This window comes from Rhopilema esculentum, chromosome 16, assembly GCF_057945365.1.
Source record: "Rhopilema esculentum isolate cy_ngs chromosome 16, ASM5794536v1, whole genome shotgun sequence".
NCBI classification, from domain to species: domain Eukaryota; kingdom Metazoa; phylum Cnidaria; class Scyphozoa; order Rhizostomeae; family Rhizostomatidae; genus Rhopilema; species Rhopilema esculentum.
The window spans coordinates 4,279,687-4,296,594 of NC_142830.1; the positions used below are offsets into that span (position 1 = coordinate 4,279,687).

The window sequence follows — 16,908 nt, forward strand, 5'->3', positions numbered from 1 at the left end:
AAAAAGTTTTGCAAGGGTTTTTTTCCGCCCAGGCAGTTGTTTATAACAACGCTCTCATTGAATCCGCTTCGTCTCACTCTCTAATGTTTTAACTACATACGTATGCATACCTACCGCTTTATATCAGGGTATTCATAAATAATGTTGTATCAAAGAGAATATGCATTTTATAAATATCGTTATAAAAAGGAAATTTCTGGTTCTTTGGACATCAAATGTTAACTAACTATAGTGTTGCAACTAGCAATGGTATAGAGAATGTTTGTGCAGGAAAGGAACAACAGATAGCGTAAAATAGCAACAGTGAGAATTGTTACACAACATTGTCAAGTACGAAATTTGTGTTACAAATACATTCATTTTTATAAGAAAAACAATATGAGAAACGACAACTGGGCAATCGGAAAAACATTAAAAAAGTTCGTAAACAGAAATAATTCGTTTTTGCTCTTTCACCCTTCAACAAAGTGAGATAGACGGTTGGGATTTGTAAAAAACATAGAACCAATCACTCATTCACCCTGTCTGAACTCTCTCCTTACTTTCGATCCGCATTTCTGCTTCCCTTTTATGCTTTGAAGTTTATGTATATGTTATTCGCCGATTTTTATCATGTTATTCCATCGCTCTTTTGTGCTTTTTTCAGATTAAGAAACTCTTAAGAAAGAATGAGCATTGAAATTTCCTATACTGTTAAGAAACTGGAGTACTCCAAGTGGACCTTCATTTCTAATAGAAAAGAAGTGTATTTCAGTTATTCTTTCTTGAATTTTTAATGCGAAACAACTTAATCTTCCATTATCCTTTAAATAACATTGTACCGCTCTATATCTTTTTGAATAAAGATGGGTTTCACTGGATACTACTCAATAAATCTGTGTTGGTACACAAAACGTTGCCATTTTGCAAAAATAGCAGATTGTCATTTTAGGAGTAGTAAACCACACAAAACAACTGTCTTCTTAAGGTAAATCATGTTTACAAGTAGACAAGTTAATTTCTTTTTTGGCTTGTATATACTCAAATATAAATAGATAAACAACCAATTCTGCAAAGGCTAAACAGCCCATGCAGTCAAACCAGCAGGGTTCTTTTTTAGCCTGCATGCTTTTTATCCCTGAGAAGGCCTAACCTTATGATTTTTATGGAATTTAGAAGAAGTTTCTTGATAATTAAATCCATGATAACAAAATAGTTGTCTCCTCGCTATAGTCAGATCATTTTCGTCCCCATTTTCCAGTTTTGATGTTGAAAACTTTAGACAGTGGTAGACTGGCACAGAACTTTCGAATGACCACCAAGATTTGTGAGCTGATAAACTAAGGTGTGGTCAACTGACAATTTCATCATAAACAATCAGTTTCCAGGCAACATAACATACCAGTTGAACTATTGATTACACAAAAAGGCTAATCATTAAAATTAACATAGTTACAATAACAAATATTCTGTCTGATTAGGATTTTAATTTTTCTTTAGAAAAGTAATTTTCTTGACTGCTTGAGCCAGACAATCTGTAATGTTTTCATTTTTTAAGCTGTCCAGCAATATGTTTTTGATACTCCTTAGCATTGTAACTAATCATTGTAATAGCATTGTAATTCACCAAATTTATTTTCTATACAAAAAATTTTCTTATCCTATTTCCAAAGCTAAATCATACTAAAAGGGTTTCCTTGAAACTTTTGTAATCAAATGCTAAAAACCACTTGCAACTCAAAGTTTTACATAGTTATTACTCATTGACATAGTATTTTTCAAACTCAGCCAGAGCGTGCAATTTTTTTGTCATCATTGACAATAATCAATCCCTCCTTCAGCCTTTTTGTGCACTTCTTGTTAATTTTTTATTACATGCAGTATAACCTTTACCCTGCTCTGCTTCATATTCAACATTCAAGCGCAAGCAAAATTAGATTGTTCAGGAGACAAGTCTTCAGAACAGTTCTGCTAGCTTTTTCTTATCTTAATGTTATTGCTTGAGTAAAAGGAATAGGTTCTTTCCTACATGTGCCTACATCTAACGCTAAAATTTTGTTTAGTCAACTATTAAATCAGAACCCTTTTACTTTCCTAGCTGTTCTGGCTCAACTGGTACCCAGGCAAAATCTCAGTGATCTCTGTGTGTTTATGTGCTCACCTCCGGTTTTGAGAAATGTTCAATCTACTGAAAAAGAAAAAGGGTTATTTGTATGGTTCTTTTGCAGTAATAAATCAGTCATCTAAACTCTCCCTATTTACGCAACCTGACATAAAATTATCACCAAAATCCTTTCAGAGATTTCCAGAGAGTATGATGTCATAAGATTTTCATTTCTAGCTTACCCCTGGAATCGATTGAAAGTTGGACGCCTTCTGAAAATGTTCTCCATGCCCCTAGGTATCACCATGAAAAGTTTGGTACTTTTTTCCAGTTTGTCACAATCTGATCAAGAATTGGAGTTAAACAACTAGACTATTTGGAGAAACTATGTTTACAAGATAAATTTGCATCCTGAGCTTTCACTGGCTATCCATTTTTGTTTAGTACCTTAGCTCACCATACACAATATGCAACCTTGTAGGAGATGCACTCTTGATCCTTTGTTAAAAAACTCTTAGAAAATACTTGATAGTATTATCATGTATAAGATGCATCCTCTTTTCACGTTACTTGTAAGGCATGTGTATTTCAGTGCAAAAATGAAATAAGCTCAAGAATACTAAAGAAGCTAACTCTGCAGAGAAAAATTCATGCAAACTAACTTGTGTAGCATTCCATTCAAATCATCAAATAAAAATCACAGGTTTTAAAGTTCAAAAAGTTCTTCTTCATCATCTGTTTCATCAAAAGATCCTTACAGTCTTTTGCAGATAGCATGTGATTCTTGTTGATTCAATTCTTACAGGTAATTCAGGAACTATAACAGGTTGCCAACGAGAAGCAGGCTCCAACTTTGAGCACTTTGTTAAACCATCCTTTACGTTTAAGCTCCATTGAACCTTTGCTTTGTTAATTCCAGATTTTCTCACGGCTTTTTTATTACCATTTTGCCAAAATGTATCCTATAGCTTTTAGTTTAAGACCAGGAGGATAGGACAAGGGTAATGCAACACTAGGTTAACAAAGTATTTTGAACAAATATTCTGCCTTTTTTAATGTTTCAACCAGGGTGACAGTGAGGTGAAATGATTTTCCTATTCAATGAATGCAACTGATTTCTCAAAACACATTCACCCTATACACAAAGAACAAAATATAAGGGTATGATCGGGATTGAGATGCCACTTATAGTTTGATGGTTTTCTATGTTTTTTCATGATTCATTGTTACATTTGAAAAATGTAGTTATTCAAGTTGATAGATTAGGTGCTCTAAATACCATAATTTATTGTTTATGATATAGCCATTTGCCCTAAAAAGGAAATGATGGGAAACTCAATGTAACCATATACAGGATGCATCCTTGAACACAATCAATAATAGTTAGAAAAAGGTACATCTTATACCCAGCAAAATACAATGGCTAAAAGTGTTATGATCTATGAATTTTCTTCATAAAATATGTTTGAAATATGAGACAGAAAGTTATAATGAGTTTAACGCAATACCTAAAAGAGTAAAGCATAACAATTACTAGATTTAGCTTGTTGTTAAGATCGCCTTGGTTTGGTATTTCTGAACAATATAATTACTTTTTTGTTTATTTGTAGGCGGATGAAAGCTGTAACTGTAATGGATGGAAAAACCCTAACCCTCCTCCTCAGCCTGGTACCAAAGTAGATATTACTCAGCCCTTTGCAAAGCTAGAAGATTGCTGCAGAAGCTGCAGCCATGCGCTTGGTCACCATGTGTCTCATTTGCAAAATGTATCAGAAGATGAGCTAAACTATTTGCTTTCTATGGTAGTTGATGTTGAGAATCTATTTATGTGTGTCCACAAAGAAGAAGATCCTGGGAATAAGCAAGTGTACTTTTACTTGTTCAAGCTTCTGCGAAAATGCATTCTACAAATGACCAAACCATCTGTTGAAGGACCACTAGGTCCGCCACCTTTTGAAAAACCAAATATTGAGCAGGTTAGCCTTTTCTTTGCCTCTCTCCAAAGACTGTTTTTGAATCATCATAGTATCTTGTTATTTAAAGGATTAAAATCATATCAAGATAAATAATTTCAAGGTGTCTAAACAGGATACAAGCATTTCACATTACAAGTTTGTATGCAAGCTGCCAGTTTAGTGCAAAAGATAAGTTTAAACAACATTTTTAGCAAAACGTTTGCTTATAATAAATCATCCCTATTTGTATTTTCTAATCAATTTTAAAAGTACTATTTAAAGAAATTGATTTTAACTTTGTTTTAACTTCAGTGACTTAAAACTTAATTAATATTTGTCTTTTGTACAAATATTCAAAATTTTTTGATGAAGACATACAATGAACTGTGCGACACATATTTTAGGTAATTAGGGACATAATTATTATTAAAAATTGTCTATTTGTCTTAGGGGGTGAAAAACTTTGTTGTTTATAAATTCAAACACCTTCCACAAAGAGACAGGCAAATAATGCACGAGCTAGCAAGAATGTTTCTGAGATGCCTTAATCACTGGAAATTGGAAACACCAAATGCCAGGAGAATAAGAATACAAAACGAAGATATTTCAACATACAGAATGAATTATACAAGGTATTCAATATATTTTGTGAGATGCTAGACTTGATCATAATAATTCAAGCAGGTTATCAGTTTCTTTGGGATACATTAGCTGCAGTTTATGAACGTCATTTTACTAATTACAGCTGTCCAGGGGTGGACAATGCCAGTAAAAAAGGTAGTCTCCCAGTGGGAGACCAGCAGCTCTTTTTGTGGTCCAATTTATGACCTGTGGTCTCCTGAAAGGAAACTCGGCAACAGGGGCGGAAAATTCCAGTAAAAATTCGGTAGCCAGGCGTTGTATAATCCTGTCCAACAACAATTCATTAAATGTCTGTGAATTCAAGTATTGTCTCATGATTTGCAAAAGTTGAAGTCACTTCAGCGCCCAGTTGAAATCTACTTGCGTAGAACTAAAGGCATTTCATCATCACTATCATCGGCCTTAAAGTACATTTTGCCATGCAAATATGTGTTGTACTATCATTGGATGCTGTTTTTCCATCCCACTCTGTCTTGCACCAGATTCCTTGTTAGTCCTCTGCTTCGAAGATCACTGTCTACAGATTGTAACGATGTTTTTTGTGTATGACCGCGTGCTCTGGTGCCATTTACTTAAAGTTGTTGAATACGTCTCAACCAAAAACTCTCATCCCGCCTCTCTACATGACCAAACAAGCGAAGGCGTGGACGTTCTACTTCTGATTTGATTGAGTCAATACCAACATGGTCTGTCATTTTATTGCATGATTTTCGTTTGCGGAGATAAAAACCACTTATCCAACGGACTGTTGCCATTTGCCATTTCATTTCAGTGAAGCCTCGGTCTCTCGTCAGATTTAGTTTGCCAAGTTTTACAGCCGTACAGTTGGGCAGATCCGGCGCAGGTTTTATGTAACTGTTCTCTAACCTTCAAAGAAACAGCTTTAGATGTCAGGAGAAGCAGCAGCTCACGGAATTTAACCCAGCCGCTGCGCACCCTGCAAATCACCGCGGATTATGCCTGCCACTTGCATAGCAAAGGTAACATAATTGGTCAATGACCTCGAGATTGCAGTTTCCAAGTTGAACCTCAGTCAGAGCATGTCTAGCCTCTAAATCAGAAGTACAACTTTTACATCAGAAATATTTTGCTTTAGATAGTTGACCTTTGACGCCACTACATTGGCATGGACCACACGTTAGCCTTGCTGTCCAAAGTGAAAATATAGCATCTAGCTCTTCTAGTCCCTCGGCGATAAGAACGAAATCATCTGCATACAGTAGTTCCCATGGCAACTCCTTTCTGAATCTACATGACAGAGCCTCTAAAACTTTTATGAAGAGCAGGGGACTAAGCACCGAACCCTGGTGGACACCAACTTAACAGGAAATGCCTCATCAAGTTTGCCATTTATATTAACTACGCTTTCAGCATCAGCCTACCTAGCCAATATAACCCGAATGATCCTTTCATCCAAACCTACTACTCTTAGTACCAATGTGTGAACCTTTTGAGATTCCCTTTCAAACGCATTTTCAAGATCCACGAATGCAAAATACAAGTCCTTCTTTTTCTCCATGTAACGTTCTTGCACTTGCCGAACTATAAAATTGCATCGACAGTTCCTCTTCCAGGCATAAAGCCATATTGCATTGAGTCAATGTCAACACACTCCTGTCATTACCACCTACTGTAGTATCTTCCTTGCCTTTAATCAACCGACACCAGCAGTTCCCTCTTTGTTACCTACCCAGAAGGATTTGTACTGAGTATCTTTACCAGATATTAACCTAGCACCAACACTAGCATTAACCTCCATCTCACCTCCTGCAAACATCAAATATCAAGGTTTTTTGCTCACCGTCTAATTGACTTCATTTGAACGACCACGAAGATAACCAACATTAACAGTAGCCACACCAAATAGAATAGCATCTAGTAGCACGTTGGCGGTCTCGTGTTGCCCAGATGATACAACAACCATACCGTGCGCAGAACCTTCACAACGTGTTCAAGTCCTGTTTACACAATCATCTTTGTCGTTTTTGAACTGCATCATAATTTTGTTGGAGCGTGTCTCTACGATTGCATGGCCTTGCTAACATCAACCTAGACAGTCAGGATCTGAATGATTTTGCAGAGTCACCAGCTCATAAGTGTCGCCAGAGAAGACTCTAATCAGGGGTTTGCTCGAACTTTTACAGAACCAGCGAACACAATACCACTCGAGACCCCACTACCATAGAAGGGCAGAACAACAAAAGCAAACAGCATAGATGACAACATCCAGCAATAATACACTTATTCTTTTACCCAGGGCGGTGTATCCTAGCCCTGCCGCCGAGACCGAGATACAATTGTATGGAGGGGGCCGGCCCTGATAAATAAGTGAAAAACAACCGTATTTTACAAAATTTTAGCATTTTACTCATGCTGTTTATGTTTTTTTGGGGGGAGGGCCAAGGCCCCCCGGCCTCCTGGTATTTCGGTTCTTGTTTAGCATTATCTAGGGGATGCGACGAGGACGCAGTAGATGACTTGTGTATGTTCAGCTTTATTTTGTACCAGACGTATGTACGTTATTCATCCACCAAGAGTTCACCCACCCACAATCCATCCACCATGTAGACCAAGAATTGTAAGAAGTCAGGTTAAGGATTGTAAGCAAAGTAATCCAGCTTTCTAACTGTTGGCCAGAACATTTTTGCAATATAAGACCCTTTTTTTCATTTCAGGTGGCTCTGCTATTGCCATGTTCCGCATTTTTGTGACAGTCTGCAAAGGCATGAAGTAACTTCAATCTTTGGTCAAAACATGTTGAAGTCAATTTTTAGTTTGATGAAACAACAATTGCTTGACAGATTTGTTGCAGAAAAAGAAAAGTTACCCCCAGAAACAAGAACAATGGTTCTTACCTATTTCCCAAGGTATGAAAATGAATTAAGTTGATGTCTTTTGAATTTTTAAAGGGCAGGGATCAAATTTTTTGTTTTTAGTTTTTTTTTTTCGTAAATTTGGATTATCAAACAATGAAAATCTACGATGAGTATCGATAACCAATCTCAAAAGTGCTACAAACAGAGAGGCGAATTCTATTTGAAAATTAAGAACATTAAACCACTTGCATCCAGCTGTTAAATAATTTTTGTTCAATGTTTTGTAGATATTCAAAGTGTGGATTTTTTTGCAGGTTTTTAGACTTGTTTGAGGAAGAAATTTATGGAAGGAACTGCCCAATCTGGAATGAAGAGTTTGACGCTAGGAATGTTACAAATCATTACCCAGTATCTGCGAGTGCAACAAAACTAGTCACGGACCAACTTTCCTTATCAACTTTGTCACCACCATCAGTCCCCTCAATAGAGAGTCCTCTAAGTGCAGATGCATCAATCACACCTTCACCATTAGACTCAAGGTTTGCATCTAGAATTGAATCTTTTGACGCCAGGCTAAAAAGGATAGAAATGTAGCAAATAGGGAACACTGAAGCGCGCCGAGAGCAAACAACAATAAACACGTGAAAATCAACTGTGGCTAATAATTCGCACCAGCAAACGGGGCTTCATCAGAGCAAAAGCTTTTTGAATTATTGATTATGAAGTAGACCTCTTGAATATTTAGATTGAAAAAATAGAAGTGCATTCGAACCAAGTTTTAGCAAGCATGGCATTGTCACCACCAGCCTGAACCATAAGCAAGTAAATTCTAATCATTTATAGAACTAGTATATTTCAGGTAGCTAAGAAAGTAGATCTTATTTTTATGTGGTCATTCCTGTATTGGGCTGCAGAGTCTTCTCAATCTTTCTATGTCTCTTAAAAGCTGACGTGTCTCATTTACAAACCTACCTCTAAGCATCAGTAAAGAGGTGACATATCATTTGTGACAAAAGATGTTTAAGGACCAACTTGCAACAAGTGCTATTAGATACACTTTAAATTACTGTTTTTACTGTGCAATAACCTTCAAATGTTTTTCTCTTAGAACATTCCTGAACTCGCCAATGTCTTCCTTAAATCCTGGATCGGTGTCAGGTTTGTTCTCGTAATAGAGTTGTTTTTTGGAATTGCAAGTAAAGCAGCTAAGCCACGGTATACTGACAAACAACTTCATGCAAAATTTTCTTGCGGCCAGATACCTGCTTTCATATGGTTCAAGTCAGTTTTAACAACCTTTACGCCAAGGCAAGAACGTCCAAACAAAAAACATAATTAATCTGAAATCAAACTGCTTTGAACTCGCACATGCAGTCTCAAAGCCTTTAAAAGGTTTATCATTTGAAGGGGTCCTCAGTGTAATGGCTTGTTTCACATTGGCAAAGATGATAAATGTCAGAAATGTGATTTGATTTTTTTTAACATTTGAATGACAGAATTTCGTATTTTCACTACCTTTCATATGTGGTACATGTCTGAACTCTTTACATGGTATATTAGGAATATTTTTCGAAGTTGTTCATGCTATTTTTAGATTTTTTCACGGCACACAAGAAAATTTCACAGGTTTAAACAAATAGTAGAATTTCAGGAAATATATGAAATCAGATCGTGAGTTTTGTCGATTGATAAACAGACGTTTTTTTACCAGATTCTTCGTTGAAACGTCCTGCTGACGAACCTCTTCCGTTCGAGTCAGATCCAAAGAAACTACGCTTTGAATTAGAAGGTGAGGTTATAACAGTTAGTTATTAGTTTAAATATTCAAAGGGTTTTGAGAATCAAGGATTTTCAAATTCGTTTGAAATGGTCTTAAAGATTTTTTGTTTAAATGAATGTGCATGTAAGACTTTTGACCCATTTGCGTTACCATATCTCATCTTTGTCCATTAAAAATGCTAAACTTGTACATTTCTCTCCCTCTTTCAGGTGATATTCCCATGGATGTGCTGACAAAAATATTGTCTAGGACATCAGATCCAGAGAAAATGGTTGGACCTGAGGTAAATTTTTAATGGAAAAGTATCATATTTTTTTATTAAAAATGGCTCATTGGTGGCATTGAAAATGAACCTTTGATCAATATCACACAATGACTGTACTTTTTGGCCACATTCTTGCTGCTGTAAACTCGAAAATTTGAAGATTGTCAAATTGTCACATTTTTGAGTTTTTTAGTTTTGTTTTTATTTCCTTTTTGCTATTTTTATAAACTTTGAAAGCGGAATAATAATTAGAAATTAAGACTATGTATAAAGACTAAGACTATCTAAAAGCATTTATTAAGAATAAGTAGTGAGGCAAACAAACACTATGCTAATTTATGTATCATATGTGAGAATTGTCCCATAAAGGCAGTGTCATACGTTCGGTATTTTAGCCACCAAGATCTGTTTTGATTTGATTTCAAAATAGGTTTTAGTACTAATATGTGGCTTGTGGTTAGGTGCTGCTGCTCCTTATCAAGTTAACCATCGGTTTTTCTTTACAGGGCGGTGTGTTACCGTCTCAAATTGCCAGGGATGAGGCAGCTAGAAGTGAAGAGCGACGAGGGCTTATAGAGTTCCATGTTGTAGGGAATACTTTGTTTAGGAAACCCACAAGACAAACAATGATGTGGCTTGTCGGCCTTCAGAATGTGTTTGCTTACCAGCTTCCACGTATGCCCAGAGAATACATATCAAGGCTAATTTTTGACCCGTATGTATTGTTGTTTTTTAGCAGCCTTGTTTCATTTATTTTGGTGCAATGGCTTTTTGCATGTCCATGTGGTAAAAATTATTTCAAGCCAGATAATAAAGTAGAAGATTTATTATAGTTTGTAATGGGGCGTAATTTGCACCCTGTAGTCACCCTGTGTCACCCTATGGTTTGTGTAAGAACAAAACGCAATCAACTAATGGCATTGAAGCAATTAGTAAAAGGATACTGGCATGGTAGTAAAACCACAGAGAGTATGCAAACTGGATGTTTGTCCTAGAGAAAATGTGTAAGGGGATTGAAAGAAGTACTTGATTAAATGTGGGTAATTTGATGATGAAAGATCAAAGTTAACGAAAGGTCAAGCAGCATTCTTGATATTTATACAATATTATTAATGTTAGTTATTCCTAAGAACCATAAAATGATTGGAAACTGTCAAATCAGGTATAGCCTGGACTTAACAGGCCTAGATTTCTCTAAAGAATCAAGCTACATAAAAGGTTCTGCAAATAGTGAGGCAAGATTAGAAAGAAGCACGTCAGAGAAAGCAACATGCTGTCAAAGAATGCTGTTGAAAGGACCATCGATTTGTTGAATTGAGAATGTTTTAAGTTGAAAAGAAGGAAGCTGCAAGAAAACTGGGTAATGTGACACTGAACAGATAGTCAAAGAAAAAAATCCTTTATTAAAGTAGAAGAACCAGAAGCAAGGGAATGTAGACCATCTCAGGATTCGCAAGAAGCCATGATGGAAATGGAGACATGGAAATGGAGAATGGAGCTTTCTTAATAGATAAAGGGCCTGATCGATCATTTCTTAGGAGAATGTGTGTACAGAAAAAACAGTATTGCGGAACAATATTTTGAAAAAGATAGCTGCAAAATTATAAGTAGATTTAAAATGAAGCAGGATTTTTTAATCATTTTTGTATAAAATTTATCAACTTGTAGTTTTCTTTTCAATGAGCCTTTTGTTTAGAATTGGATTGAACAATGTATTCACCTCATTTTCAGAAAACACAGAACGCTAGTGCTTATCAAAGATGGAAGACCTATTGGTGGAATATGTTTTCGAATGTTTCCAAAGCAAAATTTTACTGAAATTGTATTCTGTGCAGTTTCATCTAATGAACAAGTCAAGGTATTTCCCTTTGATTATATATTGCCTGAGTTTTATCGCGAAATTTGTAGGTATTGGCAGGGCTTGCTTAGAAAGAGATGAGAGCTTAAGTTGTACCGTTATATAGAATAAGCCAGTGCTTTCTGTAAGAGTCCTAGAATTACTTTATAATTATACCATCATTTGTTTTGCTTTCAGGGGTATGGGACCCACATGATGAACCACGTGAAAGACTATCACATCAAACACAATGTACTGAACTTCTTAACCTATGCTGACGAATATGCCATTGGATATTTTAAAAAGCAAGTAGGTATCATTTGTCTATTTTGATATCAAATTGAAGACACGGTTGTTTCGTGTTCTGTTTGATGCATTATTCATTAATCATTTTTATATAATTCATTTTCAAATGTCATCTTTTTTTAAAATAAAAATTCTGAGACCATATTATCAATCTGAAAAGATTCTGAGAAAAAAGAATTGATGGGTGTGGAAAATTACCCAGGTCTGATTGAAAGCACACGTAATTTTGATGTTTCTGACTCATTTTTCTTGAATGAGAAACTGTGGCTCTAGTGCATGGAAAAGTGTTATAGGAGACAAAACTGTAGATTTTTGTAAACCAGAGGGCAGTTTACAAATGACTTACTGTCCTTTCTAGTAAATGATTTGATATCAGTTATGTGTGTTATAGCATGTTAAATAATCCTCCTTACCAGAATCCTTCAAGTCCGATGAAATAAAATGATGAAATATTTTTCCAAATGATAATAGATGTTTACCAATTGACGTTCACTATATTTTTGCTTAGCTTAATTTGCTTAATTTGTTCTTTAGCGAATGGGCCATAGTTTTAAGCATCATAATTTACTTCACAAGTTTCTTTCCATTTTTTCCCCTTAGGGTTTTTGCAAGAACATAAAGTTGGCAAAAAGTACCTATTTTGGCTACATTAAAGAGTACGAAGGCGCTCATCTGATGCATGTACGATTTCTTCCTTCATGATCACATTTTGGCTTTGTTGTATATTTCACATATCATTGCTCTTTTTCTATGTTGCTTAACCTTTTCTCCATATATCACATTTTTACTTGCTCTTTTTCTGTCTAATCTGTTATGAGATATTTGCATTGTCAGCTACTGTTTCTCTTAGTTTATTCATTACAAGCTTAGACTGGCTTCTCAAGTCTATCAAGAATTCGATTATAGTTACTACATAGCTACCTGTAAAAATTTCGTCTTTATTCATTCACAACAGTGTGAGATCAACCCCAAGATTCCGTACCGTGAATTTTCATTGGTTGTCAAGAAACAAAAAGAGGTATTTCTCAAAGGGACTTTTGTCTACATTTTTCTTGGGTATTATCAAATGTATTTTAAATTATAACTTTGCTTTTGTTGCCAATGTGTCCAAATTTAGGCCTGCTACATCTTCCTGAGGTTGAAGCCATAAGATTGGGGAGAGTAAATGACAGGCTGTACATACAGTATGCTTTCTATCGATATACTGAGACGTGAAATGTTCTGTTAAAGAAATTGAAGTTTAGAAACCTGTGTCGCCCTTATCTAGCTATTTGATCTTAGCTATTTTTAGTTTTTGCTCAATTCATAAGCTGTTGTTTATTTCAGATTTTGAAGAAGATCATTGAGCTGAAGCAAAACGAAATCCGAATCAGGCACCCTGGTCTTTCATGTTTTAAAGAAGGCGTACGAGAAATACCTATCAGCAGTGTTCCTGGCATAGGTATGTTGCTGTTTTTGCTTTAGATCCAGCTTTGCCACACTGTTACCTATAACTTTGTATTTTATGTAGGCCATTATCCCTATCGTGCTACCAGTAAGACCATAGGATCGTTTTTGCCTATTAATGGGTCCACAGAAAAACCACTGTTAGTTTATGAAAGGAAGGCTATGAAAGAAAACTTTCTAACAACCAGTTTTTAAACGATGTGGATATAAAACCTTACTGGATTCGTTTATTGAAGCTGATTTGCTTTATGAGCTACTCTAACTTCGAAAAGAAAATCTGGTACGGAGGTAATTCAAAATTTACACACTTCAGTTATAATCGTTATTTAAAATTTTGAGAGCGTCATCAGAAAAAGAATATCTTTTAATATTGGCAAATCGCATAAACAGAAGAGACACTCCCCTGTACCATACTGTATAAGCCAGATTGCTCTGCTTGTTATATGACATGAGAGATATACTCATACTAATCCACATTGTGCATACATCAGCATACATATTTCTGTTAATTAATTCCATTTGTATTACGGGTCTAAAATGTAATAATTCAATTCGCCACCATGTCTCTGATAAACTCGGCAAGGTTTAATAGTAGTTACCATTGTTCTTTTAGAGTATAAATTCACTTTTTCAAAAATACATTCAAACAGTTTTCAAACAAGGAATTACAACATAGGGAACAATATTATTTGATTATGTAGAATACTTGGTCATTTCCGGAAAAGGAGGAGTTTTTCACAAGAGTTTTCAATATTTATATCAAGCAACATTGTAGTTTGATTCAATTTTTCCGTTAATTCATTTGTTCATTATTTCATACGTTCACTTTTTCTTCTGCTCATTTGTTCTTTTCTTTGTTCACTCACTCATTCATTCATTCATTCATTCATTCATTCATTCATGCATTCGTTTTTTTTCTTTTGCACATTTGTTCATTCGTTTGCTTCTTCCCTTGCTACAATCACTTCATTGGTGGAATTGCTTTGGTTGAACAGTTTTCATAAAAGGAACTGGCAGCATCTGTATAATATTGCATAAACATGACCAAAAATATAATGGTTTCATGCTGTAAGTCTATTCTCTCTTCTAGAGCTAACTGGTTGGAAGAAACTACAGAATACCAGGTATGAAGAAACCACAGAATACTAGTACTCCATGGTAGAGTACTGTACTTTTAGTTGCAAGGGTTTAAATAGATTATGTATTCTCTCTTTGTTTAAAAAGTGGATCGATTTCCATACCAAACTGCTTATTTTCCTTTTCAGTGCATTAAAAGGAAAGGTGCCACCTGTGCGACAAGTAGCAAGCACAGCAGCGAAAGAAAAAACAATCTTGAGTCTTGACACAGTTCCGAAAGCGTGAGTTGAACTATGCTTTTTCTTTGTTGCTTTGACTTATGTCTATATGCCTTAAGCAATGTCTATATATCTGGATGATTGATTGGATGACAGGGTAACCGCTGGGCAACCAAATTTTTGCTAGAGATTTCTACGCCTGTTGTTAGAGTTATGTTTTTGGAGGCTGCATGTGGGATACTACTGAAGGAGCTTCACATCCCCTACCAGGGGCTACCGTTTTACCAGAATTGTCCACCCCTGTATGTGTAAAGAATGCAAAAACAATTGCTGGAGCAGTTAATAAAAAGGTGACAAAAAGTGATTTACAAAAAATGATTTCAAAGACTCAATTTTCTGAAATTTAACGTTTTCTCAAATTTTGTCTTTTTGTGATTGTTTTTCTCACATTTTGTGATTTTAAGAATATTGAAAGAAACACACAAAATCTTGTGTTTTTAAGACCAAAGGTATGAAAGGAAGCCTAGATAGAAATTTTGTCGCTAGTTGTTAGTATGCTAGTTATTTTAATTTGATTGAATGTAAGTTAACACAAGTTATCACACAGCTAGTAGGAAGACTGTGGGACTTAAATATACTTTCTGCTTAATACATTATGAACCAGAAGGTCCGATGCAAAATATTTTAGTAGATAAATTTTTTTGGAAAAAATTGTGGTAATATTTTGTGTACTTTGGTGTAAATTTTGGTGAGAACTTGAAAAATTTAGATGGAAGGAACAAATTTCCATGAGTAAAGAAAGGAAACACTTTCTGTAAGTTATTTCTGTCGTCAACATAGAATTATCTGGAGCGCAATAATAGAAATTACAAATAGAATTATCAGGAGCACAATAATAAACGTTACAAAAATTGAATACTTCAATGTCAGCCCAATAAACAGAACTAAAGAGAGGGCAAGACTGTCAACTCAAATTTCTTGAATGTAGAGGGCCAGAGAAGAAAGTGAAGATGGACAGGAAATCTTATTTTTTGATGACAAAGAAAGACAAAAAACTGAAATTGAGACACACTTTTTATATAAGAATAAAGTCTATAAGCTCAAAAATGCTAAAGAACAATGCAAGGTACATGCTTCATAAGACTTAATTTTTTGTTAGTTCAAGTTTTTTGGAAAGCAAATCAACTGCGAGTTTCACACTATATGTCTTGATATAGATGTATCTGACTCAAAATCTTAAAAATTTAAGACTTTTGAGGCTCAGGAAATGAATATCTATTTTTATGAAAAATGTGTGTGTACTGGAATGTGCAGTAATACTCAACAATAACAAAGTTTTTTTTGCTATGTGTAAAGTCCATTGGTGTAAAACAAGATTTTTCTAAAATTTGAAAATTTGGGTAAAAAGAAATTTTTGTTCCAAACAAAATTGATGTGAATAATTTTACTTGCCTTGCTTCCCCGAAAATAAATCCCACTGAAAATTTTGGTACTTCATGTAGTCTAATAACAACTTGAACAAATGTTTTATTTTTAGTAATGAAACAGGGAAAGAAAAGCTTCAGAAGACCTTGAGAGATGTTTTAACTGCAGTCAAGGTAGATTGGCAGCATAAACTTCAGTCCAAAAACCTACCAACTAATTTTGCCATACACTATGACACTCAAGCATTTTTAGCCTTGATTTATTGTTTTATAAAATTTAGACAAAATCAAAACCTTCTCTACAGATTCTTAAGTGATTCAAGCACCATAGATCATGTGTGATGATGCTTTTTATATGACTTTTGCAACAGATTTTTTCCTTCTGTTTGCTGTAAACAAATTTTAAAGATTGTATGCAATACTATTTGATGGTACTTTCAAAAATCTGGTAAATCACAATGGAGTTTTAAGACTGTCAAGAGAAATAGTGGAATTTATTTTCAATAAGCCAAATTGAGATTTTTATATATTCAAAAAGGCAGACTGGTACATGATAAAAATTATTTTTATGCAGAATCATGCAAGCGCTTGGCCATTTCTGAAGCCAGTTGACAAAAATGAAGTTCCTGATTATTATGATATCATTAAGTATCCAATGGGTGAGTCTTGAAATTCTTCTTATTCCTAATGCACTATTTTATTCCTCATTGATTTAATTGTCCCATCTTAATTGTATTGACAGCAATGAAGGCTGTGGTAGAACCAGGCACCACAAAATATCTGGAAGGTCAACTGAACCTCCTATTCAATTTGTGACTGAGCTGTATTATGCTTAATTTTTTTATTGTCAGCAATTGTTGCTAAAAAAGAAATTATCAAACCTCATTTTATTAATAAATCTACCTTTTCCCCATTTAAACAAAAAGACAATATGTTAAATTGCTTGAATTCAATTGGTTGATAGACATTTTTCTTTAATATGGTTAACTTGTGATCCCTTAGCTAATTAGAGAACTGGGCATCAGCATTGAAACTTTCAGAAACATTGCATATATATTT

General features: G+C 34.9%; 1 protein-coding gene across 2 annotated transcripts in view; it reads left to right on the top strand.

Annotated features, from left to right (window-relative positions):
• LOC135682648 (histone acetyltransferase KAT2A) overlaps window positions 1-16,908 on the top strand; it is a 30,356-nt gene that overhangs the window by 13,047 nt on the left and 401 nt on the right. For both annotated transcript variants that reach the window (XM_065197624.2, XM_065197622.2), the window contains exons 2-18: window positions 3,694-4,059; window positions 4,489-4,670; window positions 7,356-7,547; window positions 7,811-8,035; window positions 8,605-8,654; window positions 9,208-9,285; window positions 9,486-9,559; window positions 10,048-10,256; window positions 11,273-11,399; window positions 11,577-11,687; window positions 12,285-12,365; window positions 12,640-12,702; window positions 13,011-13,125; window positions 14,221-14,254; window positions 14,396-14,488; window positions 15,963-16,023; window positions 16,424-16,508. In XM_065197624.2, coding sequence (XP_065053696.2) covers window positions 3,883-4,059; window positions 4,489-4,670; window positions 7,356-7,547; window positions 7,811-8,035; window positions 8,605-8,654; window positions 9,208-9,285; window positions 9,486-9,559; window positions 10,048-10,256; window positions 11,273-11,399; window positions 11,577-11,687; window positions 12,285-12,365; window positions 12,640-12,702; window positions 13,011-13,125; window positions 14,221-14,254; window positions 14,396-14,488; window positions 15,963-16,023; window positions 16,424-16,508 — 1,957 coding nt within the window. In that variant the 5' untranslated portion in view covers window positions 3,694-3,882. The remainder of the gene's footprint in view (window positions 1-3,693; window positions 4,060-4,488; window positions 4,671-7,355; window positions 7,548-7,810; window positions 8,036-8,604; window positions 8,655-9,207; window positions 9,286-9,485; window positions 9,560-10,047; window positions 10,257-11,272; window positions 11,400-11,576; window positions 11,688-12,284; window positions 12,366-12,639; window positions 12,703-13,010; window positions 13,126-14,220; window positions 14,255-14,395; window positions 14,489-15,962; window positions 16,024-16,423; window positions 16,509-16,908) is intronic.